Source organism: Thunnus thynnus, chromosome 10 (genome assembly GCF_963924715.1).
Source record: "Thunnus thynnus chromosome 10, fThuThy2.1, whole genome shotgun sequence".
NCBI classification, from domain to species: Eukaryota; Metazoa; Chordata; class Actinopteri; order Scombriformes; family Scombridae; genus Thunnus; species Thunnus thynnus.
Genome location: NC_089526.1, coordinates 8,286,793 through 8,314,120, shown reverse-complemented (window position 1 = coordinate 8,314,120; position 27,328 = coordinate 8,286,793). Strand labels below are relative to the sequence as shown.

Below are 27,328 nucleotides of genomic sequence, written 5' to 3'. Positions count from 1 at the left end.
CAGCCGTGCTCTCTCTGTTTTACTCACATATCATTGAGTGACCAAACAACACAAAATACTCTGCAGACATTACTCAGTCACATTTTAGTTTCTAAATGCTTGCAGCTGCCGGAAAACTTACAACTAGTTTGAGCATAATAAACAGGTGCATGCCAGTATGCAGGTTTTGGTGCGTGCCAGTGTGACTGTTCAAACATCAAAACTTTGCTTGATTAAAAGTACAGTATTAGACAGTAGTATTGTCAGGATATTGTTATCTACTCAACCCTCATCCTACCAACATATTTAACATACAATGCATAGGACTACCGACCGGGGTCCCTGGGGACCGCAAGAATAAAGAAACAATCATCATAGCAAAATGTAAACTTATTTCTTCTCAAAACATTATTAGTTATGTAATTAATGTCATCTGAAAAAAAAAAAACAGATTATTATTATTTTAGGAAAGTTACAGTTCATTTGCATATCCTGTAAAACAGAAATAAATATTTTTCTTTAATACAAATTGCAGCTTTTATCGCAAGTGCAATCTTTCCACAAAGCCTTCAAAATGATTGACAAAGGACTACCCCCGCTGATAGTGTGTGATACTTTAAATTAGGACTCATAGCAAACATGAACTTACAATAATTCTATCTATTAAAACTGCATAGGCGGAATTGGGTGCTTTTGACTGGGGTCACCCAGGGCCCCAGTACAGTCATATTTTTAAAAAGCACTAATTAAAACAGAAACAGAAAACAATGATATGAAGTCATAAGGAACAAATTGATTAGGAACAAGTCATGAAGAATTGGAATTATAGAATAAAGCACCTGTGAAATATGACAAAAAGTATACCTCTGGGGTCTACGGTTACCCAGGCAGTGGGATTAAGGTTACCACAAGTTAAAGTACCTGTAATGCAGAATGGTGTTATGATATTATATGTCAATGTATTATTATGATTAATGCATAAAGGTACTAGGAGAGTTTAAATGTCGTGGCAGCTTGTGTGGAGCTAATTTTAATAATTTTATAGCCAATAATTTTGGGCACTTTAATCAATAAAAATGCATCAAAGTTTATAAGTTGACAAAAATCTTTTTGAAAAGGAACTAGTAAGTGCAATATTTTTCCGCTGAAATGTAGTGGAGTAAAAGTATCAAGTAGCTTAGGGTCCCACGTGGACACACTTTTCTTCCAAAGTGAGAATAGTTGTTGTCCCCAGATAGCATATGGAAGTGAGCCACTTCAGGCACTGCTGGCCTTCTTCTGGCCCGCACAAAATGCATGTGAGCCTGAAACGGGCCACATGTAAAATAGCAAATATGGCCCAAATATCCCAAATCAAATGTGGGCCTTTTTTGGTAAAGATGCAGTGCTCTCAGGTATTTGTATTCTGGATGATGTGGGCCAGTTCTGGTTTATCTGGTTTGTTCTTGGTTGACTTACAGCTTGCTTGTGGCCCAGATCTGGGAAACAGGAGCGGACCGCCAAGTGCCATCATTCCGTGCGATATGTGGGCCGGATGAAAGTGCAGAAAGTGTCAGGTGTGGGCTGGATCTGGGCCACAGCAATTTTGCTATCTGGGTTTGTGCCTCTCTCGCTGGTTTGATGTGGGCTGGGCTCAGCTGGAAAAAGATTATGAAATTAACCTTTAGGCAAACATGGAAGATAATAATAATAATGATAATAATAAGACTCATGAGAAAATGAAACTTTGAGCATCTTAATTTCCATTACTTCTGGGCAGACTCCATTTGTTGATGAAGACGATGTGAAATAATGAAACCTGCCTCACAGATCACAGCTGTTCTGCAGCTGCTAAATGGTAAGATTGTTTTGTCAAGTATTTTACCTTGTCAGCAAAATGTCAGTGATGATAACAGTGACATAAGAGTTAGCCTGTGAACTGGTGGGTTTTTTGTATTAATTATTGTTTTTATTCATTGCTATGTTTGTTTATGTATTTATGATTGACTGCTGTCTATGAGTCACATGAATATTCTAGGACATTAAAGCTTTACTCTACTTTTCTGAAATGACCATGAATATGCAAGTACACAAAGTATAGCCACTTCCTTTTCAGTGGGCACTAGTATGTCTCACTGATGCCCATACTTGCTCTCATTTATGAAGAAATTAATAGAGACGCTTTAACATTGAAATTGTGCTTTATTGATCCTTGTAGGGAGATACATCTTGAGTATTTGACACTTCCCATTTACTTTAGGAGCAGTGCTAACTGGCCTCACCTATAGGCAATATGTCTATAGTTTCCACTACACAATTCAACAATTCAGTGATGGACAATGGTCCAGCAAAGATCTAAACATCTCTCTAAAACCATTACAAACCATTTTGAGATTACTTAATGCCCCTTTAATTACTTATTATTCATTAAAAAGTGAAAGCAAATAAACACATTGTGTAAACAAGGCAAAATAATAAGCTTGACTTGACTAATTAAAAAAAAATATATCATTGAAAGCTGATTTGAAATTCACACACATTTACATGTCACCATAGTTTACAGTCAATATGGCAAAGGCATCAAGTGCAACATATTCATGCTAGCCAAAGCAGAAGCCTACCACATGTGCTGAACTGTGCTGTGTTTATTTTTTGCTTTACAAAAACACATTCATGAGGTTCATAGATGTTGTAGGGAATTCAAGCCATAAAACCACACAAAACCTGCACTTGCTTAGTAAGAAGTTCTATCTAGAACAGATAGCAGAATACAGTAATGTGTGTGTGCATGTAAACCCATTTGACCCATTCCTTAAATGCAATTTACAGCCATTACAATCAGTGTCACCTTTCTCCTACAATCATTCAGATTTTACGCTGTCATCCTCTTGTGGCAAATCAGATGGAACATTTGGGCTGTTTTTTTTGGATACTAAAACAGGAACAACACCTTCTGCTGTTTTGTTGAGGATACAGTAATCACTAGATGGTGGTGGATTGTGATCAACTGGACTGTTTGGTAAACTACACTCAGAGATTTGGGTCAGATCCTCGCAGCTGCAACCAGAGTCGGCACAGCTGATTTCTAAGAAATCGTCAGGTGGAGAGGAGACAACAGCTTCTACTTCTCCAATACCAAACCCCCACACGGGGCAAGGGAGCTGAGTGTAAGAAGTGTTTCCTGCACAGACCACAGTTAAAGGAGGGGAGGCCTCATGCACCCCAGGTAAGCCTACATAGGAGTTTTGACACTGAGTGAAGGCCAGTTGTGTTACTGTGGGGTTGTTGTGGAAGTCCTGGTTCTCTTCTGGGTCCTTTGTGATGGGTTTTGGTACAACCGTCACAACAGCGTTTGTTAAGATCTCCTCAGTTTTATATGTTAGTACAAATTTGCCTTGAGGTGAGAGCCATTCCTGTGAATTCAGTAGCATTTAGACATGTTAGGAATGATAATGTTGCGTGACTCATTTCCACCGCAGCACATACACAACACAAACAGTAAACATACTGATACCTAATGTGAAAACTACTAACTACTATATGTTTTTCACTATTGAAACAATGGACATTTTTAAACCATGCTGATAATTCCCATACAGATATCATTTTGGTAACTAGGATGCTAGAGGGCGCCCTTCTTCCTCATATATGTCCTTGACTAAAATATACAGTTATTGATGTATAAAAGCTATAAACGCTGTTCTAGTGGACACTGAGGAAATGATTACTTATGCTGCTTGTATTGTGCTTTGCTTTATGTTGTATCCTTATGTGTAATTCTGTTTATTGTTGCACAAGGATAGTTCCGCTGTTCTAAAGTTGAAATTTGAACAAAATAAAGTTAAAACCAAAACATCTTCGAGGACTTAAAGGATAGGTTCAAAGTTTTTCAAGTCAGACTTAAAACTGTAGTCAGGTGCTCATATAAACATTGAAACAGGTTTTTCTTGCTGTACTCATTCCTCCTGTTCTTACTGACCATTAGAAGATCCCCTCCAAATGTGTTCACAATGTAAGTGATGTGGGACAAAATCCACAGTCCTCGTTTTGAGCAAAAACGTATTTAAATGTTTATCTGAAGATATTATGAGGTTTCAGCCATCTGAGTTAGTTAAATAAAGTGGATATCTTCCACAGGTACAGTCTTTTTAGTAAAAAAAAACAACAAATCTCTCTGTGTCTCAGCTGACAGTGGAAGGATTGTAACAAAAAGAGCGAATTTGGCGCTAAAAACACTGTAGCTTAGAGAATTGTTGCCTCATTTGACTAATTTGTACTGCTGAAGCTTCATATTAGCTTCAGATGAACGTAACAGAGGACTGTGGTTTGTCCTCCATCACTTAGATTGAAAGTGCATTTGGAGGTGATCCTCTAATGATCGGTATGAACAGGAGGAATTGATAACAGTAAGAAAAACTGGACTATTGTTTTAGGACAGACTTGGGAAAAACTATGAGCCTATTCTTTAACATGGTCACTGACTACACTATACACAATACCTAAAGTAGTTGCTGTTGTTAATGTTGTCATTAAAAGTCCAGTTGACTTAGTTTCCTAAAATAAGACAACAAGGAAAAGAACGGACAAGACAACATTGTATTACCACCTCACCTGGAGGTTGCCTTCATGTTGTTTGAATAGAGGCTGGAAGAAAGGAGCTGGTGATGGTGTGTGGGACAATGTTTTTATCTTCATTCTGCAATACAATTAACGAAAAATCAGAAAGATCAATCCACATTTTTACCTTAAATAACCCTTTCTCCAATGTTTAACAGTACAAATGAATTACCTTGCAGCAGGATTGGAGAATACAAACAGCAGGACTCCAACAACCACACACACTGGGCCCAGAGATTGGGTCAAAATGACAAATATATTTTCTTGTTCTGAGAAAGTTTCATGAAATAATACTGAATTAGTGATTCATAGCACAGACATGGCAGGAAGTCTACTAGGTGGCTGAATTGTCTGTATAATTCTTTGAAGGTGATGATGATTAGAAAGAGTCTTGTGGGTTTTCAGACTTTGACTCATATCATTCAAAAAAATATATAACTATTGTTCTTGATGACACTGAGGCATGCAGTACAGTGGGACAATAAGACCTCACACATACCGCAGAAAGCAGGCTTCAAATGTACTTTTATATCAGTACATTTAGATTCAATGTTGACAGTCAGTGCCATGAAACTTTTGTACTAAAGAAAAGGGGGCATTTACCTTCTCTTGCTTCAGTTTCCCAGCATGTTTGTGGACTCCATTTACTCCAGATCCAATTATAAACTTTAGGACTAGGTTTAGATCTCACTTTAATGCAATATGTAGCACCTGGTATGAGTTGTGATTTTTGAATCCACTCAGACCTTTCTTCAGAATGAAGTTCCTGGGGAACGGTTGAAAAGGTAAAAAAAAACAACAACAATTACTATGAGATATTATTCCAGCAAAAAAGATTTCAAAGGATGGCTATTTATGACAAGAGCTTACCTTGTTGCCTTGAGGTGTTTGAAGTAGGAGACTGTATTCAAGGTCTTTGCGGAGAAACATGTGGTCTTCATACCCACTTTTCCAAGTGATGTTGAAAGTCTCTGGTGTTTGTTGGACATCAGCTTGATGTGGGGGTGTCAGCTGAACTGATCACAAACATTCATCAAATCATATTTACATATATGAAAATCTTTCTAATACACACAGTACATTTTGTAAAAACATTACCTAATGTTTGTTATTCACACTCTCTACTGAATGATAAAGGTACTGTCCTTTTGAAATATTCAAATTTGTTGAAGTTTTATCGTTTTATGGATGTACCATCAAATACACAGCCGCATATACATTCATGTCATGGAACACAAACATCAACATACACACAAGTCATCCAGACACATACAATCAGTATGAATCACAGTCAATTCATACTTACTGTTCTGTGCTGGCATAAAACCCTCTGCCAATTTCTTACAGCCAGATTCATGACAAAGGTCTATGTCATAGGAATCTTCAGAGGCAAAAGGTGACTGAGGGCTTCTTTTACAGACACAGCTGTAACTGTGATTTATGGCCAGACAATTCTCACAGTGCCTAAAGATTCAAAAAAACAACAACAGAACATTAACATTTGGTGCATCTTTTTGGTACAAACACAGACATTAATTTCTGTAGGAAGAATTTAACATTTTCATTTATACATATAATCCTCGAAGGAGTGCATTTGCCCCAAGCTTGGTTTGAATTCCAGGTGATAGGTGGTGTTGGACTGTCCGACAGGATTAGCAGTGATGTTCAAGATGCAAGTAACTGTGTGCCAATAGTCACACGTACATGAATATCCATCAACTGTGAAAGTGGGAAGAAAAGATAACTGTTACATACACAATAACATTATGACATGACTTACTCAAATACTAAGTAATCCAGTGGTGGAAGAAATATTCTGATAATTTTAAGTTCAAAGTTCAGATATTTATCATCAAAATATACTTATAGTATCAGAAAAGTGCCTCCTGTGAGTATTATATTATTTTATGTTACATCATTAGTTTGTTACTGATGATTGTTACTTTTATTGTTGAAGCAGGTCCAGGTGGAGTTATTTTAAACTACTTTCTATACAGATTGGTTTCCCAATCCAGGGGCTGGGCCCCTTCCACAGGTCACAAGATAAATCTGAGTGGTCGTAATATTATTAATGGGGTATGAAAGAAGAACAAACAAAGTACTGCTACACAAATTTGTTTTGATATGTTAAACCTTTCTCTAATCTTTGCTTTTTTATGACACATTTGATGATTTTACTTCTTTTCGAACCTTGAATAGTTATTTTAAATGAAAACATCTGAGAAGTTTAGAGAGTAAATTAACCACTATTTTAATCTTTACCAATATTTTTTATGTAAAATGCTAATTTGTAAAGTAACCACTAATTGTAGCCATCATGGAGCTAAGTGAAACCTACATTATTTGAATAGAATGTAGTCTACAATAGAAATAGTTACTTTCCACCAGTGGAGTAATCAAAATATTACTCAAATGTTCAGGTTAATCACAGATGACAAATAGCTAAAATAATAATCAGATGATATGAAATACCTCTTGACATTTCTATAGTTAAACATTTCCCTTAAACCTCCTACTGTGGTTGATTACCGGAATGTGACATCTAAGCACAATCAATCATAAAAAGGAAAGAATTTGATCACACAAATACAAGCCACAAGATGAGATATGCCACAAGCTGCCTCATTAAAACCTTACCCACAAATAGCGCAGAAGGAAGTGAGTGAGAAGTACCTGTCATGCAGTGGGTCACTGCAAGGACGCTGGAGAACCAACACACAAACAGGAGCTGCGGACACGTCATGTCTCCACGGATATGAGTATCACTCTGTGGATATGAATAAAACATTTCCTCCTATCATCTTAAAATTTCTTATTCTCTTTACTTCTATAATACAATACATTTAATAATCCATTATTCTATAAAATAAGCCTGTGACATGAATATGACAGGCAGAAATATACAGTAACCATATAGCTCAAGTTTAAATTATTTGAAAAAAACAAGAAAATTTGCACTAATACCATTACTGCTATGATGGAAAGTGCTATTACCTTGGGGGCTGCCCTGGTTCTGTTGATGTCTCAGACAGTGAATGAAAGATGGAACTGAGGTTTTACTTATCACTGGTTGCATCACAGGAAGTCAAACCTCGTCACAAGCCTAATTTTTTTTTTTCCGTCTTTCACCTATTTGGTTTAGTTTTGGGCACGTGCTCTTACTTGTGTTCATTCTCTTTTAGACTAAATTTGTTTCTGTGTCTTTCATATCATTTGGTATAGCCTGAGTAAAATATTGTCCTTGTGATAATACTTTAATGGAATGGGTGAGGAATCATTTCATGTCACTGTGGATAAGCTTTTTTTTGTTTTGATGGATTATAATTATGATTATGTTGTAAATGGTGACATATTTTGTTAAAATACATTTATTTTGTGGTCAAGCCCAAAAGCTGCTCCGTTGGAAGGATGAACACTTTAAGTTACACTATTTGGCATTTATAAACAGTATATAAACATTCAATAAATGGTTTATAACACACTATAATGTATTTATGAGCAGCTATAACAAAACAGGAGGATGATTGCTGTTGACAAATACATTAAACAATTACATCTGCTTACAACTACATTATAGTGTGGCCATTTATTAAATGTTTACATACATACGTTTACATACTTCTTATAAATGCTAAATAGAGAGTGCATAAAAAGACTAAATGTGGCAGATATCTACTTGATATGACTAACTCAGTCTGCCGAAGCCTCATATAAGCTTCAGATAAATGTTTAAATGCATTTTTGCACAAAATGACTATATGGACACACTGTAGATTTTGGCCCCCATCACTTACACTGAAAGGTCATTTGAAGGGGATCTTTCAAGTCAAGTATGAACAGGAAGAATGGTTACAGCAAGGAAAACCAACCAGTTGCCCATTTAAAAACCAGTCAGTTGCCCATCTAAAAATGGGTCTGTTTTAAGACAGACTTAAATAAGTGAGAATTTATCCTTTTAACTGTTCAAAAGATATTCCCTCATTTGGTGTTTTAATCTAACATGTCAGTCCAAAATATGCCATGAATGCAGGGGTCTATCCAGGACAGTTTGACTGGGGTGGCCAAGATGAGACACAGAGTTAGTGCAAGGTGGCCATGGCATTGCGAACCTTAATGAATGGCAGGTGATCAAAATGTGTAAATACAGATGTTAAATGCATTACGTTGCTTCAACCTATGCACAGATAAATTCATGTTAGCATCCATTGTAATGTTTGTACTCAAGGCCTAGATAGTGTTTTTACATTTTATAATACAGCATTAAACTAAAGGTGCCATGCTGACCATCCCCGACAACTAAATTTAATATTACAACCTAGAACAGCACTAACACACAGATACCACTATATTCAGTTTTCTATTCCATGTACATTACATTTTCCATTTACACCTATCACAGTCTCTGGGAAGCAGTGGTTATTTAAACATGCCTAGTTTTCAATCAGTAATTATGTTCAGGATAGGCTACACATTCTCTAAGAGCTGTTTCCCTGTAATGGAGTAAATATGTTACAGGTTCAGGATGAAGCTCTGAGTCCAAAGTGGTGCAACACATTTATTCACAGGGGTTACCTGTGAAAAACATATTTAAGACAGTTGTCAGCAATGTTATTCATATCATTGTGGCATTAACTCAGCTTATATAAGCTCTACTATCTCTGAACTGTGAACTTCACTGTAATAACTTTAGTTTACCATCCTGCTTTAAAGTTTTCAATGGAGTTCACTTACTATAAACATCCCATACACAATGCTACAAGTGTCTAAATTGTACATTTTCTACACACAAACAACACTGAGCATACACAATCATAAACATATTTTCTTATCTGCATGAGTAAAACTCTCTTGTGTTCTATAGATGTTTCTTACTCAGTGTCTATTAACACACATTAGACTCCGAATTACATATTCTAATTGCTGACGAAACGCTAACCCCTAAATACCACCGGGCGCGTGTGCGCCGCGTTCCGGCTCCGACGCGGCTGCCGGAACTGATCGCGGCCACTCTAGTCAATGGAGATGCCTCGTCTATTTTTCACGGATGCCGCGCCAAGCAGCACAGAGCAGATCGAGCTGGGCAGGAAGTCAGAAACAGCATTGAGAATGCGGTCAATTTTCAAAATAAAACATCCCGTGGAGACGCCTGGTCGTATATCAACAATAAACGCAATTAAAACAGACGAATAAAGAAACCATTTAACTACGTAGCCCACTTAACCATAGTAACACACAAAAATCAAGGAAAATGACCAAATCAACGAAAGCTGAGTTAACAAAATTGGGCAGTTTAGTTGCCCTGCTACTGCTGCTAGTAATTCCTTTAGGGACTTACCTTACTTACAGACTACACTATGTTAATATAGCTTTAATCCACAGTACATGGACTGCATGGTTGTGGAAAGTGTAGACACAACAGCAAGGTTGGTGTGGAATAAACAAACATACTTGTACTTGTCTGGCAGGGAAACTCTGGACTTGAAAGTAAAGAGCCACACTTCCCCCTCCCACTACAACTACCATCAGAAGCCTTTTCAATAGGAAAAACCCACTGTTAGATATTATCTGTTAATTACGTTTATCAAAGCCTAATAAATATGAACCTTAAAGCTCTAATTAAATATCCCGAAGAGTTGTCATGACAACATTCACCCAGAATCGGAGAAATAAACAATATGGGACCAGAAAAGAAAAAGGTTTTAGAGTCAAAATAGAGTTAGTTTTTTCCAGTAAATTGGTAAAATACTATGATTGCAATCCCACCATTGTTTATGTTCAGTAACTATATAATGTCAAATATGCCATTTGGTGAAAGAGAACAAATGTGCTCCGCAAACATTCTCTACTCATATGTAAATAACCAAATCAACGAAAGCTGAGCAAGTTAACAAAATTGGGCAGTTTAGTTGCCCTGCTACTGCAGTAATTACGGTAGCCTTTAGGGACTTTATTAGCTTTGACTAGGCTGCTATAATTACTGTAGTAGGAGTGCAACTGACTTTGAACGGCGTAAGGCTTCCCCACAGTGAAGACGCTTCGCTTCTCACACGCTCCCGGTGGAATAGGGCGCTGTGCAGAGATGTCTCCAGCACATCCTGGCCCCATTTGTAGGCTACATTCAATTTCACATTGTATGCGACCCCAACCAGTGTCCACAACACTTACAGGAGTTTACTTTATTTTGTCACCATAACAGTCCCATTATACTTTTCTTACCTGTGCAAAACATATTAAAAACAGTTGTCAGCAATATTATGGCGTTAGCTCAGCTTGTGGTCACTGTGACCTGAGTCCTGATGGCCAGCATACTTTGGATTTTGAGGCCTGTTTTTTTTGTGAGATCAGCTCTCACAGCCTCAGTCTATTATGGTAGAAGGAATCAGCTGATCAGCTGTCATCATTGATTGGCCATTGTTTGTCTCACCTTATTGTGTTGATGAACTTGACCAATGACCTATCAGATCTGGGGTGGCCACTGAGATTTTAGAGGTGGCCATGGCCACCCCATAAAATCGACAATTGAATTAAGTTGACAGCTGGTGACTGTAAAGGCCATAGCATGTGATTTAAATTATTTTCAAACTCATCAAACCGTTCAGAGAGCCCTCATGCCATGTATGGAAGCATCTGCTAACTCAACATAAAAACCCAATTCAACTCTTCCTGAACAATGGACCGATATTATAAAGAATGGACTAGGCTTTACAATCATCCCATATACTGTATATGTACTGTAATGTCATCAAAATGTTACCTTATACAATACCCACTTATTTCTCTTTAGCAATGTTTTCTGGAGATAATATACTGTATACTGTTTTGCATAATGTCTTCTTGCAAATATGTCAAGAATTGTTAGATACCATTGCAGCATATTGAGGGAGAGGGAGCGCGGTTGCTTCCATGTAATAGCAGCAGTCATTCCAGTTAAAACAATGTTCTTGGAGTTCCTTCAGGGCAACATGAACAGTTCAGAGATTGATTTGGTGAGAACCTGGCAAGCTTTTGAGGAGTGATCATATTCATATTCTTCATAGCTGACATGCTAAAACCAAAAAATAACAACGATTTTTAAAGTCTTTTGGTACAAGTCATGTCTTCACAACCAAAATGGAAGTGTTTCAGGTCCCTGAATGGTGATCATTAAACAGACACTGCATTTGAACATTCTAATCATTTCTGTAAATATTCATGTTGTGTGACTACATGAGGCCTGCCTGGGGCTGTCCTACTTATTTGACCATCTCAAAACGTGATGTAATCTTTCTCTTTCCCTATGACTTGACTAGCTTTCAAGTCAAGTCATAGGGAGGGCAAGTCCAAGTCTCAAGTCCTCATTTTATGACTTTAGTCCATCTCCAGTTTGAAGTCTACAGCTGGTATTGGAAGACAAAATGGCAGCACTTTGATTTGACTTTTTATTGACAGAAAAACTTTACAAAACTAAATCAGAAGGTCAAGCTTGAGATAAGCAAGGAAGCAGACAGACACCAGATTATGAGACAATGTGCATTCACAGCCAAGCTACATTTACACTTTTCATCTTTTACTAAAGCTAAAACTGTCTGAATGTGTATCCTGTCCTCTGACAATTAGTTGACGTTTGCCTTGTTAGCCATTTTCATATTTTGCTGTTGCCTTGAAGAAACAAATGCATGATGATGAGCCACTAAAATTCAAAACATGACTAACAGAAACCTGCCATCACTCTGAAAGCTGAAAGTCAGCACTACAACCTCATACCCCCTGTTATATGTCAATCCAATGTGCTGGAGTACAGAGCCAATACAATATAAAACATGTCACCTTACTTACAGACTACACTATGTTAATATAGCTTTAATCCACAGTACATGGACTGCATGGTTGTGGAAAGTGTAGACACAACAGCAAGGTTGGTATGGAATAAACAAACATACTTGTACTTTAACAAGGAACACATTGAGACCATTGTCTGGCAGGGAAACTCTGGACTTGAAAGTAAAGAGCCACACTTCCCCCTCCCACCACAGCGACCATCAAGAGCCTTTTCAATAGGAAAAACCCACTGTTAGATATTATCTGTTAATTATGTTTATCAAAGCCTAACAAATATGAACCTTAAAGCTCTAATTAAATATCCTGAAGAGTTGTCTTGACAACATTCACCCAGAATCGGAGAAATAAACAATATGGGACCAGAAAAGAAAAAGATTTTAGAGTCAAAATAGAGTTTTTCCCAGTAAATTGGTAAAATACTATGGTTGCAATTCCACCATTGTTTATGTTCAGTAACTATATAATGTCAAATATACCATTTGGTGAAAGAGAACAAATGTGCTCCGCAAACATTCTCTACTCAAGGTGAAAGAATGGTTTGTAAAGGCTTGTCTGGCATGTTTGTCCACTTCGTTCCAACAAATGGTGTCAAGGTCAGAGACAATCATTCTATCGTGTTTACAGATGATAAAATTTTGTCCATGTTTACTCTTTTTACTGACATTGCGCAAAACAGAACGGATGGTTACAGTGGTTACTAAAAGACTGCATGCGTAAGGAAACATTATCAGAAAACTGGATCTTGATAAGATGCAGCATGCATCCTGGTGCTACAGTACAAGCTAATGAAGCATGCATGACCATGAGAAAATGAATCTGTATATACAAATAACGAAAAAACATCCTCCAGCTGTATAAATCAAATATACAACATTTTGATCACATGTTGCATATCTATGGAGTCCGGAGTGTCCCATCAGAATAGTTCTAAGACTTTCTCAGTGCATCATTACAATCTATTAATTGATTTATACATTTATAAAAGTTAATATAACTTAATTAATTGAATTAGCATTCATATGATGCATTAATAACTCACAGTAAGAGACATTTAAAAAACCCTGTACATTTGTAAGTTGATGATTATATTTCCCTATTCTGTCTTTAAATGATGAATTTATAATTGATCGATTGATTTCATTATAATTTAACACTGAAAAATATTACTGTGGTGGCACTCTTCAGACTTCATACATGTCATTCCTCCCTGTCCAACCGAATTTATTTTTCTCCTCGGACTGTCTCTTAAAAACAAAAAAAGGCAACATCTTTTTAAACAATGAAACCTGACTATATACGTACAAAGTGCACAACTAAAACATTTCAAGATAAAAAAAAAATATACAGGATTTTATGCCAATCAGACACATCCTATTTACTTTGAAATTATCCGTGCTAGAAATGTCAACAATAATGTCCATGTTTTAAGTCCAACAGCACTACAAACTGTAATTGTGGGAGTAAAGCAGCTTTGGTGATCACTGTGTTTCATGGAGTTTGTTCTCTGGGTTGCTTGAGTCCTCTTGAATAGTGCTACATATCATCCACTGTTTAACGTAGTTAGAATTAGAGTTTTTGTGCTCATGAAATAAATCTGAGTCTCTGTGCTCTGCTGTCCCAGGGCTGCTGCACTCCCCAAATCCACTGTCAATGGTGTCCAAGTCCACGTGTGGGTAGCCATCTTCTGACTGTTCGTTTGAGGCAAATGAGTCAAGTGATACCCTCTCTGGTTCATTGAAATGGGCATGTGGCTGAAAGTTTATATTTCCCACTGATGGGTCATTGGATATTTGGTTTTCAAGCTCTGGTAATATCTCATTTTGTCTATCCATCCTGGACATCGGAGGCTCTAAATCATAGCCAGCATGCTCTCTGTTGTCTCCATCATATGAAGCAAAACTTCCTCCATCTTGGTAACTTCTGAGGGTGTTTACAGAGCTCTGTGACATGACTTCCTCCTCAAACTCTTCCTCTCCAGACAGGGTTACAGTATGGATAGAGATGTGTCCAGTGGAGTGGCCAGTACCCTGCGAACTGCGACCGTCCTGGAAGTGCGGCAGCGAGTTGCAGTGAGGTTGCAGGATATGGAGGAAACAACCACCTTGTTTCATCTCCTTGTCCTCGCTGTAGCTTTGTTTCTCATTGTTCCAGTGAAGGACGTCGTGCTGCTTCTCGGTTATAATCTCGACATGTGTGTTGACTCCACGGTAATCATACTCGCTGAATACAGGATTCACCCAATCCTATAAGATAGCAAATGGAAGACACTGATTTTGAGTACTGGCACAACTAAATGACAACACTGGCCTATGAATGTTCAAACAAACACTTTTGACATTTTGGGAAATACGCTTATTCACTTTCTTGCCAAGAGTTAGATCAGAAGCTCAATAGCACTCTCATGTCTGTGCACTAAATTAGCTTAGCTTAGCGAAAACACTGGAAACGGGGAGACCACTAGAATTTGCTCCAGAATGTAACTCCCCATAAAACTGTAACTTTTAGGTTTTTGTATGGATTAAAGAAACAATACATAATTAGAAAGCTTTAGAGGTGTTGGTGGCAGGATTTTGTTACGTTTGGTCTGAGCCAGTCTTGCTGTTGCCCCTGTTTCCACTCTTTATGTTTAATGTAAAAGTAGGTTTCATACACTTTTTACTGTATTATGTTTTTTATTATAAACCCCTTATATTAACTGACCCTTAGAAGGGTAATTTCACATATTTCCTCACTAACCTCTAATGATAAGATAGTTTTGTTTTATTTGACCAGGTTCTAGATGTCAATGTCAGTCTGATGGTTTGGTTCAGACTGAAACATGTCAACAACTACTGAATGAATTGCCATGACTTTTCATTCATGGCCCCCAGAGGATGAATCCTAATAACTAACTTAATCACCTGACTTTTCCTCGAGCACAATCATCAGGTTAACAAATACCAGTTTGTTAAATATTTTGATTAAGACAAAATAACTATCTGCAAAACTAATTCCCATCTGCCTCAGCTGTCCTTTGTGTTAAGTGCTAGGCAAATATTAGCATGCTAACATGATAAACTGGGGAACATGGTAGACAATATCCCTCCCTTCATCAGCATATCACTGTGAGCATGTTAGCATACTGACATTAGCATTTAGCTCAAAGCACCACAATGGTTTGATTGAACTGACTGTTTAAGGGTCTGGCATTTGACCACGCAGGCTAACTCATACAACCTTCATCAACATTTTGCCATAAGTGTGTTCATCAAAATATCCTCTATTTGTACATTCACGCTTTATCTGATCTTTTTTTCCGTTGTGCTTAACCACTGATACAGCTCATCTGAAGTGCAGTTGAGACACTCGGGCAAGTACCTAAATTTATTTTTACTTGGGGGGTTTCATGGGCTTCATTAGGATACATATGGACCTTTAGCTACTACTGTAAAAGGCCATACATCTAAAACATTAGCCCAGCACAGGTGCAACATGATAATACAGTGTAGGAAATACTGCATGAGGTGCCTGAAGTAAGGCTATAGTATCTAATTAATAATAGTGTCTAAACTTTTGTTTAATGTATATTTTGAAGTAAGAATACAGTGGGCTGACCTTGCATTGAAAATATTGTCATTTTTAGAGAATTGTCTGAGTCTAGAAGTCAAATGAGAATTAAGTGAACCACCAGCATAACATGGGAAAACTGCAAGGAACTCCAACTGTAACTCCAACTCCATATTGTAAGAAGAGCTCATGTGAATTCTCTACACTAACCATGATTGAGTTGTGCTAATAACAGGTATAACTGTGTTTTTTTTTTTTTGCTTCAAAACTTGGTTGCACTTTTAAAGCTATGACTCAACCCACACAAATCTATGTGGCTTTACGTCAATATACAAGTCTTCTGCAGCCACCTTGAGCCTCCATGCAGCTAGGTGATGGCCAGATAAGCATGAATCACTTTTTTTTTACGCAAAGGCCACCACATCCTGAGGTATGGAGCTCAGCATCATTGAATTGTTTCTGATGTGCTGAGAAAATGCCAGTAGTCTGTACCACACGTCTAAGATAGCGCAGTCAAACTAGAACAATGATTTCTAAAAGAGCTGCTTCAGTCTGTTGCAGTGATCCTGAAGATGATATATACAGTGCAGAAAATACAGCAGGTAAGATCTCTAGCAAGGATTGCACAAAAAGAACGTCACATCTGTAACAAAGCTACACAACAGATGTGTTGTTTCACTGTTTTTTTTAAACACAACCTATCACTTATTATTGCATCAGATTTGATGATCTAATTTAAGTGGATACACTGCTAGAAAGAGTCAACAAGAAAGACAGGCTTTATAGAGGTTGCATATTTGTAAACTAACAAATTTAAACTGAATCTAGTTTCATAAGAAACTACTCTTTATGATAAAGGACTGGTGTTTTTTAAATGTAAATTAAATGTAAATTGCCTTGAGGAGTATTTCAAAGTATTTAGTACAAAAATTAATGACTAAATTTCAGACTGAGATGAAAATACAGATGCCATTGTGAAAACATCATCAGCAGCCATCTGTACCTAAACTAAACTCCTTTAGAGTAGATTGTATGTTATTGTCAACATTTTATACCTCTTTTATTGAAAGTATTTCATTTTTTGCTCTTAAGTTTATGAAATAAGTTCTCAAAAAAGGTATATGCAATTATCAATGACCCCCCTCACACATCCTATATGTTTTCTTTAAGGTAATGCCATTAGGAGTGCATTTTAAATTGCCTGTATGTAAAACAAATAGCAAATAAATATGTATTTTTATGTTTGTAAACCAGCTTGCCTTGTTTATAATCATGATAAAGTATTTTGAAATTATTTATGTCACACATGCTCTTCATTTGGCAAAGTTTACACTATGTTGTAACAAAGGTACAGCAGTGCAAACCAAGTAGGAATCTCTCGTGTACCTCCCCTCCCAAAGTAGAGTATGTTCCTTCTGTTATTTGCTACAGGTGCACACTCTGCTGACTTATGTGTGGAACTACAAACAGATGTCAGGATAACAGGTTGGTTGAGCTTTTAAGTAGTGACCAGTGTTGGGCAAGTTACTGGAAATTAGTAATTAGTTACACTTACTAGTTACTAGTTACCTCTCTCAAAAAGTAATTGAATGACTTTACCAATTACTGCATATAAAAAGTAATTAGTTACTAGGGAAGTAACTTTTGCATTACTTTTAACGCAAAAGTGTAACTCGTCCAAAAATCTCAGAGTTCAATCCACTTGGTAAAGCATCCATTTTGTTTTCCCCAGAACCCCAGATCAGTTCAGTTCAATCCAGTTTCACAAACATAAAAGAAAGACTATTCAAAAATCCACTCCGGGTTTTACCCCTGATCCACAACTCAACAGCAATAGCAGCTGCAGTTCAGTAACAGGTATTAATTACAATATATATATAGCGTTATAACTCCAGAGGTCGGCTCTGAGACACAGTAAGGTCAGATGATGTTGTGTTTGTGTTTTCGGTCCACTATTTACATGTAAGACAGAAGTAGCAAGTAACAAGCCCATTTAAACTTCAGTAATTGCATTATTTAATTTGAAAAAGTAATTGGTTAGATTACTATTTACCGCCAAAAGTAGTGAAATTACAGTAACACTGGTAGTGACCTATAAAATATCACAATAATTTTAGGTGATGTGATGATATTGTAAAAATGACTTGGTGTTTGAAATATTCAAATGAATTTCTGAGAATCACAAGTAATATACATATGATGATCAAACGAGTGACCCTAGTGGCATTTATTGTTCATTTCACTCCACTAAAACTGAGCATGACCTTCAGACCAGGAAAGATTTTAGAATGATTTTTATCTCATAGACATTTAGACATGTTTTAGGTTTCTCATGTCTGCCCACACAGACATGAAGATATCTAATCAGCACTTCATTAGCATTGACATATAATTAATGAGCATGAAGAATAGGGAGTATGTTTCATTAAAAAGTTTGACTTTGTTCCTAGATGTCAAAAAAACAGAAAGATGATTAGGGGAAAACATGAAAAGGTGATGGAAAAGATAATAAAGATAAAACATAAAAAAACATCAGTTTTCTGTAAAAAGACTATAAAAATGTGAACCACATAGTTTTCACTCTGTGCCCCTATCAAGTGAAAAACAAGCTATTTTTAGCCTCACACAATGACACATCAAAGATCTACGTTCTGGGGGTATTTTCCACTGAGGTGGAACAGGTCTGGCTGTCATATACAAATATCTACCCACAATATGTCATACAGATGAAAACGAAAAGCCTCTTGAAGCCCCTGCAGACTTGAGTCATTCATGACATGAAGGCCCTTAAATGTGAAGTCACGGGGAAAGTCCCACTGAGCAGGTCCAGATGTGCTGAAAGTCCCCTCTTGGGCAACACCTGCTGGGCCGATTTGGAAATTACACAAAACCCCATGGGCTGATTTTGTTTTTTTTTGTCTTACCTTAAAGTTCCCTCCATAGTTGTGGTAGAGGGGCTTGAAAAAGTCATTTGCCCTTGGGATGTCTATGATCTGCTGGAGTTTTCTCAGCCAAAACCTGAAACCAATAGAAAATTATTTTACAACGAGAAGGGAAATAGAGAATGAAAAATGATGTGACATTTCTAATTCATAGGAGCTGTAGCACTTTTGATGAACTGTTTTTCGTTTTTGGTGTGTGAGATTTCAGTGGTTTGGTGTGTTGTGAAAATTGAGGGGGGTGGGGTGAAAGCCTTTGTTAGATGCAGTAGTGCCGGTAGATAGATGAAAAGAAAACAAGTGAGGGAGAGATGCAACAAAGGTCCCCAGTCGGACGGGGGACGTTGCAGCACACAGTCCATCCAGCTTATATACTGACTTATATCCTGAATGTTTCAAATGTAATTGAGAAATTCATCTTATTGCTCACATTGTTCTTGCCCCCATTGTGACAGTTGTGTATTAGTTTGCAGTTCATTTCAGCAAAAAACAATAGTTTTGAATAAGTAAGAAATATATACTCAGCTGAAGTCTAAAATGTTGTAATGCCATATTTAAGGAAGCCAATCAGAGACTATTTCTTAAAAGAAATGTAAAAGGTTCAAAATGTTCTGGAAAAAAAAAAAATTGGCCAGCCTGATCGAGAGCATCCTTGTGTTCTCTGTCTGGTAGCCTGGTAACAAAAACAAGTTGCCTATTGTTGTTAGAACAGCAGAGACAGCTGTAGGCTGCTAACAAAATCATTAGATGCTTTGTATAGTAATGTTCTATACAGGGAAACTCTGTCTATTTTTAAAGACACTGAATATACTCTCCACAACGCTATAGAGCATCTCTTGAAAACAAAAAGATAGATAAAGGATCCTTCTTTGTACTCTGTCACTTGGGTTCATGTTCTTTTATGCTTGTGCTTTACTTGTGTTTTTCTACTGTAACTGTGAGCGCTTAATAAATGAGGTGTTCTCGGTTCTCTGACACTGATGCTCTGCATGACTTCCTATGTCTGCTAGCCATTTCAGTGCAATGTGTAGCTGCACGTACAGCACAATAGTGGTTTCTCTATATGTGGGAGGTGATGCCAGGAAAGTGTACAACGAAGCAGTGAAAAGCTTTGCTAATCATTTACTGGAAGACAAAGTTTTGCTGACCTTAAGTCTTAATTTGCTGTCACTCTGCTAAATTATTTGTCTGTGCAATAAATGCAGATTATGCATGAAGTCAAAAGGAAATTTAACATTAAACACTATTAACATGTTTTAGTTCAATGATGATTAATAGTTGTTTCAGTCCTGATATATTTGTTGCTGGTTTCTGTAAAAGCTACTAGTGGATCACCAGTTTCAAAAGAGACAAGTAAGGCTTTCGAGCTAGTAAACATTTTCAAGTGGCGAACCCTTCTGTGTTTGGTAAATGAAATGTGGGGTATTCAATTGTTGATTAAAAGTTCTTTAAGTTTTGCAGGTAACTCAGCAAGTAGATTGCAACACCAACAAATCCCACTAGAATTACACATGGTTTAAAAAAGGAATGGGGTTAAATTATCATACTTGGAGAAAAAGAAAGTAATTCAAGTGTCTACAGTACTCACGGTTTTTGTGAATAACCCAGCAAGAGGACTGCAACAAGAATGATGACCAGGAGGACGTAAATCCACCATCCTTTAATTCCTGTACAGGAGACATAACACATGAAATAGGTACCAAATGACATTATATGATAAACAAACTTTACACTTCCTGTTTCTGAAATGTTAGTGTGAAGGATCAGTGCAGAAATGCTCCTCTACCCTCAGTCTCTTTAGAAGTTCCTGCAGTCCTCCACTCTGCAGTGGAACTCCACTCGCTCCATGGACCCTGATAGAGATTCTCAGGACAATATTTGGCCTGAACATCCACAGTATAGTTGGTAAGTGGTTGCAGTTTCTTGTGGTCTAGTGAAATATACTTTTGGTCCAATAAACTGGAAAAAGCTGGATCCTATCAGAGAGGAATCAAAAACAGAACAGATTTGCATGGGAATTGTCAGCAGAGAAAAACAACAGTATTGTACTCCAACAGCATGACAAGTCCAATTTTCAGTTTTTGTGTTTTTACCTTTGACAAGTCTTTGCTTTCTCTTATGCGCACCCTATATGTGAAACACTCTCCTTCGTCGTTTTTGTTGTCCCACGTGATGTTGTAGAGGCTGTCAGTGTTTGTCACATTAACATTGAAAGGTGGCGGACGTTTCACTGTGAAAGTAGAGACCCAAGGGATCATTATGAAGTTGAAAATACGTGTATGCCAATAATGCTCTACACCAGAAGTGGCAGTTGAAAATTATTTTTAGCTTTTGTCTTTATCTGGAGGGTAAGCCAGATGGCTGCATGTTTGCTGCCACACAACATTTTGGTTAAGCTGGGAAAATTGCCAGCATGATTCTTGTCATCTCTGGATTTTCTGAACTTTCAAACAAAACATAAAATGGTATAATGTACAGTCATATATGAAGACTTTTGGTAACAGGTTGGCTTTTTTAACAGGTGGGAAAACTGTTTAGAGTGTAACAAGTGACTCAAATGTGTAAAAAAAAGTGCTTATCTTATAAGGGTAAAGACAAATGAACATTTAACTTTTTAAAAACAAATTTTATATACATAATTTGATGCTACCAGTATCGTCATAAGTTATGTAATCATACTGTTACCATATTTTGGAAAACTCTATTGTCTGTGACCTTATTTCGTTTCTGCTATCCTCCTTTTCATTTCATTTCTGCTATCCTCCTTTTTGCTGTCTGTTCAGAGGGAATGACACATAGTGAAACTTCAAATAGCCTAGTTATTATGAGTTTAACTTACCAACACTACTCAGCGCCCATCTGGATGGCTCACTCATTATTACTTGACTGCCTTGTTGACTGACTGTTGCAGTACACATGGTTTCAACTACTGCAACATCACTTAAACCCTCTGGCAACATCTCGCACCAGGATTGAAGCGGTGTGATTTGACAGCTGTCAATAGCCTCAAGATCTCCATCACTACAAGAAACAGGAAGGAGTGTTATGATCAATAATGCCCTGTGACATCAGCCAACACCTAAGCACCAAAGGTTGCATTTGCCATATGATAGTTTCAGAGCAAAACCGATGTAGTGTGGAATATGGAAGGCTTCAAGTCACATTCTTGTTTCTTGAGAGCAAAATATATTGGAGAGACTAAAGCAATTGCTTTTTGCAGTGCAGTTACAGTTTGTCCACCAGAAAGCACATACAAATGTATTTTTCAACTTTAAAATGTACAGTAAGTAGTACATATCAGTACAGTACATATCTTGGTCACATTTCTTTAACAACCATTATTAAAAAGACTGTAACTATTTTAAAAAGCCCAATATCTCATTAGATTTACATTTATTGGTCTAAAAATCCAGTATCAGTTGGGCTTACTCTTTACACCAATAACAATGAAACATGATATAAATTAGATATTATTACATCAGTGCAGGATGTTCATATTGAAAACATTATTGGCAATTTCTGATGGGCTACCAAGTGCACATTAAGGGTCAAAAACCTGTTCATCGAAACAGTCTTTCTGAAGCAACCCCATTTTCAAAAGTTGCCCACAAGGCAGTAATGACTGACAACATTATATCTATCAAAATGTTACTGATATTAGAGTCAAATATTCAAAATTACCCAACATGGTGATCCTTGTTATGATTATGTTTATTTTCAAGGGGGCTAAATCAACAGCTAACTCCCAGGTTACTATTTGAATTAAAGGTAGTGTTGCCATGATGAAGGCACATACAGTATTATATACCAAAATAAAGCAATGTAACTAACAGTGACACAGACAACATCTTGTACCTGCAGTTGACTGTGAGGTGGACAGGCTCTGTCAGCACAGAGTCAGAACCACAGGAACAATTCAGTGAAACATCGTAGTCCGTTGAACAAGTGACTTCGCACAATGTGACTGCAGCAGAAAAAAAAAAGTAAGTTGTGTAAAGTTGCATTTACTGAATTTAATGACAATGCTCTAGTTCAACACATTCAATTATTTATTTAATCTCAATCAGGTTGAGAAACACATTTTCAAAGGCACAGTCATCAACAATGTACAAAAGTACGATACGAACGTACTTATCTTAAATGCTCCTAAATGGAGCATTTCAAGTGGGAAATTTCCTTTACACATTCATTTTTACCACAAAAAAAGAGATAGTGATCAGATAATTTGACTTACCGCCCTGAATGAAAAAAGTCAGGTCCCACAGCATCAATAAGAACATTAGAGCCATGGGGACGACCCACTGTTATCAGCCACTGGTTAGAAAATAGGAAACAATGCAGCTGAAACTAAATATAGACACAATCACTGTACTTGAACAACCGATAGAAATGTATTTCTTGGTGTCTGCCTTTTTGAGATTCTGCCTTCCTCTAGGATTTGGTGGCAAATTGGGATAAAGGTTAGTTAATAATCAAATAAAAGGCTCAGAAATCTATCCACAGTCTAACATGGAGTAAACATCATTATTGGTATCAATAATTCAACATATTCATAAAAGGAGCATCAAAAGATACAGGTCATTCTTAAAAGGCAGTTAAATGGATAACAGTATATTTCTTAAAAACATCTTAAAATCTTGTGAACATTTTTGGTTCTAAAATCTAATCGATTTAAAGATTGAACAATCTTACCTTTTTTGATTTAAAATTCTGCCACTTTATCCGTCAATAAGCAAGCCGAGATAATGATGCACTGATGTCTGTGTGAGAATGTTTAGTGGAACAATTTTCAGAGTTTGTCACAGCGAAGGCGTCATCATCAGTGGCGTGACTAAGGATGTGGTTTCAGACCCTTTTGAGCGGTGTCTGTGTGGTGCCTTCCCACCACATCCACACTGTTGCTATGAATATGCAGTAGTTAACCAGACAGAAAAAATGCAACAGGAAACAAATGATCTCTTATAAAATAATTCAGTCATTACATTTGTCACCTGATTTAAAAAAAAAAAAAAAAGTAAAATGCAAATTCAATAGATTGTTTTAAAGAACAAATACTAAAATACACTTAGATTAAAGGAAATTACAGAGATATACAGAGATACTGAAGAACTTTTAGCAATGTCTTCTTCTCCATGTAGTCTGTGTTTCTACTGACTGTCATAAAATGTCTTAATTATCACAAAGCACCGCCTTGCTCAGATCATTTTGAACCTTTACTCAAAACATGACCAATTCATGTTTCAGTACTGAGATGATCCAAGACACTGACACCAGAGATGTTTTTGAGATACCTTTCAAAAGACCCTTATCATACACCTACATATCTACATAAACAGTTTATCAGGGGTTTTCAGTAGTTTCCAGCAGAGCGTATTGAAGCTAAATGAGTCATGATCCTACTGCTCATTGTAAAGACGTAAATTGTCTGTCTTAAATGTCATCCTAGAGTTAAATGTTATTACCTCTAGTTGTATAATTTGATGCTGGATGTGCATGTTCTGCACCAAGAGTGTGACTAAAATGTGCTATTTTAACTATAATAGTTTCTTTTTTCTTTTTTTTTTATTGTACAAATGGTGGGCCTCTGTGTGATTCAAATTCCTATGTAAGTGTGTAGGCGGATAGTGTTTAATGTCATTGTGGCAACATTAGTAAAAGCCAAATGTCATCCTATCATGTAACACGTAGCATCTTTAGTGCTTTGTGACAGGTTAATAGTACAAAGCAAAGGCACAATGGCTGAAGTATAAATATTACCTTTGTGGAGATATGCTTGCTATTGCACTTCAGCAAGGCACTGGTGTGCTGCAGTGTGGCTGCTGGTTAGGATGCGTTAAATACAGTGGACTAATTTCCCCATGAGGATTAATAAACTGCAGCTTGGCTTAATGTAGTGTTGTTGTATTACACTACCTTTTAAAGAGCAGGGGCCCAAGTCCACTCTTACAACAGGGCTGCATCATAACTTTTAGGTGCAGACACAGCTGCTGTGTCTTGTAGGATCACATCACTGCCACCAGAGGTCACTGTACATATGGCTTAACTTGCTGCAACCTGCTGCAGCCCAACTAATGTTTATCACACCTATTGTGCAGTCAATCTCCATCTGAGAGAACATTTCTTTTGCTCAGATCATTTCACTGTGAGTTCTCAAGATGACTCTCACTCTTATGTGTGAACCAAACATAATATTGCAGCCAGTTTAATTAACCAGAGAATACTGAGTGCAGCCTACTGAAATCACGAAACAGAATTTCACATTTTTCACAAAATTGACCTTATTTTATTCAAATCGAGGGTCTAAGGTTGGAGGATGTTGTATGCTGTACAGATTGTAAAGCCCCCTGAGGCAAATTTGTAATTTGTGATACTGGGCTTTATCAATAAAAACTGACTTGCCTTGACCTCTCTATCACTTAATATTGCCAACATGCAATGCTGTCAAAGGCAGTTTTAATATTATGAGAACAATATTAAAGTACACTGGTAATAGATGATGACAGAGACATATTGTTAGCAGTAATGTGATTGTAATTTCGAGTTCCAGCCAGGATGGCATTAGATGAAACTTTAAAAAAGGAGGACAAATATTTGCTATAGAGTTATACCTTCGTTCATTGTACTCTGCCCTCAACAGACTCCAATCCTCTTCTCACACATCTGCTATTTGATGAAGACTAGGCTGGGGACAGTTCTAGCACACCTTAGTCCATAGTCGACTGAGGACAGGGAGATCTACATTCCTCAAGCTCCACATGAATTGACGACATTGGAGAAATGCCGCCTTTGCACTCTGCGGAGACTGTTGAAGGCACTGATGTTTCAAGGTGCTCTGTTTCAAGACAGAGATAGAACAATGTTGAACAGAGTGAACAATGTCTTCATGTGAAGGGAAGACAGGACAGGTTGATATATCAGGCCAGCAACATTTCTATTAAAAATGGATGTCAAGCTTTGAGTAATTCCAACAGGTTCACGGGTGCTACAAACCTACAAAAAAGCATGTATTGAGAGTCTGCTAAGCACATAAAAACTACAGCAAATTATATTAATTTGTTTTAAATGTTTTGTCTATATAATGTCACACTTCCGGGGACATCACATGGACTTAAATTAATTTCCTGGAGACTTACCCTAACCTTAATCACCACATGCCTAACCCTAGCCTTAACATAACCCTAAACTGACCTTTACTTTAAAGCACGTTAAGGGGACTTACTTTTTAACCCCATAAGGGATGCGAGTCCCCACAATATGACTGTGTAAACAGATTTACGTGCCCACAACGTGAGGAATACCTGAACCACACACACACACACACGCACACACGCACGCACACACACACACACACACACACACACGCACACATACACACACACACACACACACACACACACACACACACACACACACACAGTATAGACCTAATTTCAGTAACGGGAATATAGAAGCACAATATTACCAAAGCATGCAGTCACTGGGGAAGTCCGTAATCACTTCTTGCTCGTTTCGTTTTTCACATCGTGCATCTCTTGCAGAATATGCAGAATCTGTCACTAGAATGTCACGTGGCCAAGAAACGAGTTCAGGTTAGAGAAATGGGTTTTTACTGCCTCCGTGTGACACCTGTGACTCACTGTCACAAGACGCGATTTATTATTTTTTTTCCTAGGATGGCGAAGTCATGACCGTTCTACGCTGCCTCTGATTGGCTAGCGCACTTTGCCTTCATTGGTTGGGTTGGTTAGGTTTAGACATGAGGAGTGGGATTGGTTAGGGTTAGGGTAAGAATATCAGGGTAAGCCAAACAGAGGCAGAGTAGGGCGGGTCATCACATCGCCATCCTAGGGGGGAAAAAAAAATCGCGTCTTGCAATGTCAATGAGTAACAGGTGTCACACGGAGGACGGATGATATTGCAGGTGTGGAATAGGTTTCGGTATCATTGTTACGAAATGTAATGTAATGCAATGAAGTGTCACAAAATTGAACTTAATGAAATACTGCTATTTCTTAACTGTATTTTAACTTGTAATTGTTATTTTTCACCTCTGAGATTAAAGGACAGGTATTCAAATGTGTCTTAAAACAGCAGTCAGGTGCCCATATGAACACTGAAAGAGGTTCCAAATCCATTTTTGTGCAAAAATGTATATAAAGATAGATCTGAAGCTTATATGAGGCTTCAGCAGTCTGAGTTAGTCATATCAAGTCTTTTTAGCATATAATTCCTTCTTTGTGTTTCCTCAGACAGTGTTTCCCTGTTGAGCTGTGGTGGAATATAATATAGTATAGTAACAAATAAGGGGACTTTGGCACTAAAAAGACTGTAACGTTGAAAGACATATGCTTGATTTGACTAATTTGGATGGCTGAAGCTTCATATTAGCTCCAGATAAACTTTTCGAAACTGACTTTTTGAAATTTGTCCCCAAAACCAGCCCACAGACA

The 27,328-nt window shown here is 37.3% G+C and overlaps 2 protein-coding genes across 4 annotated transcripts; both read right to left on the bottom strand.

Moving 5' to 3' along the window:
• Positions 1 to 2,163: 2,163 nt before the first annotated feature.
• On the bottom strand, positions 2,164 to 9,608 carry il21r.2 (interleukin 21 receptor, tandem duplicate 2). Of its 2 annotated transcripts, none has more exons than XM_067600720.1 (9): positions 7,570 to 9,608; positions 7,249 to 7,342; positions 6,147 to 6,294; positions 5,882 to 6,039; positions 5,446 to 5,591; positions 5,179 to 5,341; positions 4,748 to 4,844; positions 4,570 to 4,654; positions 2,164 to 3,371 (listed from the first exon to the last, which is right to left on the bottom strand). In XM_067600720.1, exons 2-9 carry the CDS (start codon positions 7,316 to 7,318, stop codon positions 2,820 to 2,822), a joined length of 1,419 nt encoding a protein of 472 aa, XP_067456821.1. In that variant the 5' UTR covers positions 7,319 to 7,342; positions 7,570 to 9,608; the 3' UTR covers positions 2,164 to 2,819. The 2 variants fall into 2 exon arrangements, with proteins under 2 accessions (XP_067456821.1, XP_067456822.1); XM_067600721.1 differs by having other exon boundaries at positions 6,174 to 6,294.
• A 2,371-nt stretch (positions 9,609 to 11,979) lies between these two features.
• il21r.1 (interleukin 21 receptor, tandem duplicate 1) lies at positions 11,980 to 26,514 on the bottom strand. 2 transcript variants are annotated; one of them, XM_067600718.1, is made up of 11 exons: positions 26,341 to 26,514; positions 25,487 to 25,710; positions 23,571 to 23,779; positions 23,113 to 23,192; positions 22,734 to 22,842; positions 21,718 to 21,899; positions 20,972 to 21,108; positions 20,665 to 20,854; positions 20,467 to 20,545; positions 18,864 to 18,957; positions 11,980 to 14,636 (listed from the first exon to the last, which is right to left on the bottom strand). In XM_067600718.1, exons 4-11 carry the CDS (start codon positions 23,165 to 23,167, stop codon positions 13,872 to 13,874), a joined length of 1,611 nt encoding a protein of 536 aa, XP_067456819.1. In that variant the 5' UTR covers positions 23,168 to 23,192; positions 23,571 to 23,779; positions 25,487 to 25,710; positions 26,341 to 26,514; the 3' UTR covers positions 11,980 to 13,871. The 2 variants fall into 2 exon arrangements, with proteins under 2 accessions (XP_067456819.1, XP_067456820.1); XM_067600719.1 differs by having other exon boundaries at positions 23,571 to 23,638.
• Positions 26,515 to 27,328: the final 814 nt, after the last annotated feature.